The 1,252-nt window shown below is 39.6% G+C and overlaps 1 protein-coding gene across 2 annotated transcripts in view; it reads left to right on the forward strand.

Annotated features, from left to right (window-relative positions):
- The window catches only part of tspan11 (tetraspanin 11), a 17,813-nt gene that overhangs the window by 3,861 nt on the left and 12,700 nt on the right, over nt 1-1,252 (forward strand). For both annotated transcript variants that reach the window (XM_014004169.1, XM_014004170.1), the window contains exon 2: nt 784-891. In XM_014004169.1, coding sequence (XP_013859623.1) covers nt 805-891 — 87 coding nt within the window. In that variant the 5' untranslated portion in view covers nt 784-804. The remainder of the gene's footprint in view (nt 1-783; nt 892-1,252) is intronic.

Here is a 1,252-nt window from a genome sequence, read left to right on the forward strand (position 1 = left end):
GCAGGAAAGTTGACATTTTAAACCTTAATAAAAAAATCGATTCAGGGCTTTAGAATATCGATACAGTATCGGGAAATGAAATATTGCGATAATTGAGTGTATCCATATTTTCTTACACCCCTAGTTGGCATAATAATTGATGGTATTCTTTTTTATTTTTATTTTTTGAGCAACTAGTTTGTTATACCACCCCATGTGAAATGTAGTTAATTATTATCAATTACCGGTAAGCACTCCCTCACCTTCAAAGTCATCTCCTCTTAACAGTGTGTAGAAGTTGAAAGGATTAGTAAATCTGGAGTATTTTTGTTTTCAGGGCTCTCTGAAGGACACTCAATAGATCAGTTTTATGGATCTAAGTGCTTCCTGGCCTGTGGCCTTTTATTTACAGAAGTAAAACTGCACACTCACCTATTTATATAATTGTCTATGTTGTGAATAATGTAAGGGTGTTATTTGTGGTATAATGAACAGATCAAATCACAAAGTTGGGGTGATCACAATTTAAAAGTCTAATCGGCTGCTTCTGGTTGTACACAAATCTCATGTATCCATGGTTACTGATCATAAGACATGTTGAAGATGTGCCTTGGGTATCAGGAGAGATCACTGAGGCGMGGCAGCACAACATTTAATCCAGCTTAGACAAATCTTTACCAATTTTTCAAAAAGCACAAAAATGACCTGATCTTCTGCAACAATTGCTGCCACATATCCAACATCATTTTGAGATCAGAATATAACTTGATTAAATGTCTTTGATCATGTTTCTAATACTGCCAGGACTGAAGTGGAGGTCAGAAGATGACAGCTGTTTATAAAGAGGACCAGGAAGACTGGTTGACTGTGTGTCTGAAGTACTTGCTCTTTGTTTTCAACTTTCTCTTTTGGGTAAGTTACATTTTGGTCGTATTCAGACATGATAATTTGCTCCACTTTAAACGAACCAGAGTTCATTTCCAGCGTTGGTCCGGACCTTTTGTGCAGGTGTGAATACACTCATGCGAACTCTGGTGCGGTTTGTTCCAGTTCTCTTCTGGTGTGAATACAGACCAGACTCTAACCGAACCAACTGCATTAAACATGCACCTTTTTGGACTTCACGGGCCGCCATTGCTGAGCTAAATAAACTGAAAACATACCTGTTTCGTCGTCTCCTGTTAGCAGCTCTACTGCCAGCATGTTGTGGGTCAGAACATGCAGAGCACCTCGGCTGTGTCCAAAACGACAGGCCGGGTCCTCCGGAGGACCC

This window comes from Austrofundulus limnaeus, unplaced genomic scaffold, assembly GCF_001266775.1.
Source record: "Austrofundulus limnaeus strain Quisiro unplaced genomic scaffold, Austrofundulus_limnaeus-1.0 Scaffold22, whole genome shotgun sequence".
Taxonomy (NCBI): domain Eukaryota; kingdom Metazoa; phylum Chordata; class Actinopteri; order Cyprinodontiformes; family Rivulidae; genus Austrofundulus; species Austrofundulus limnaeus.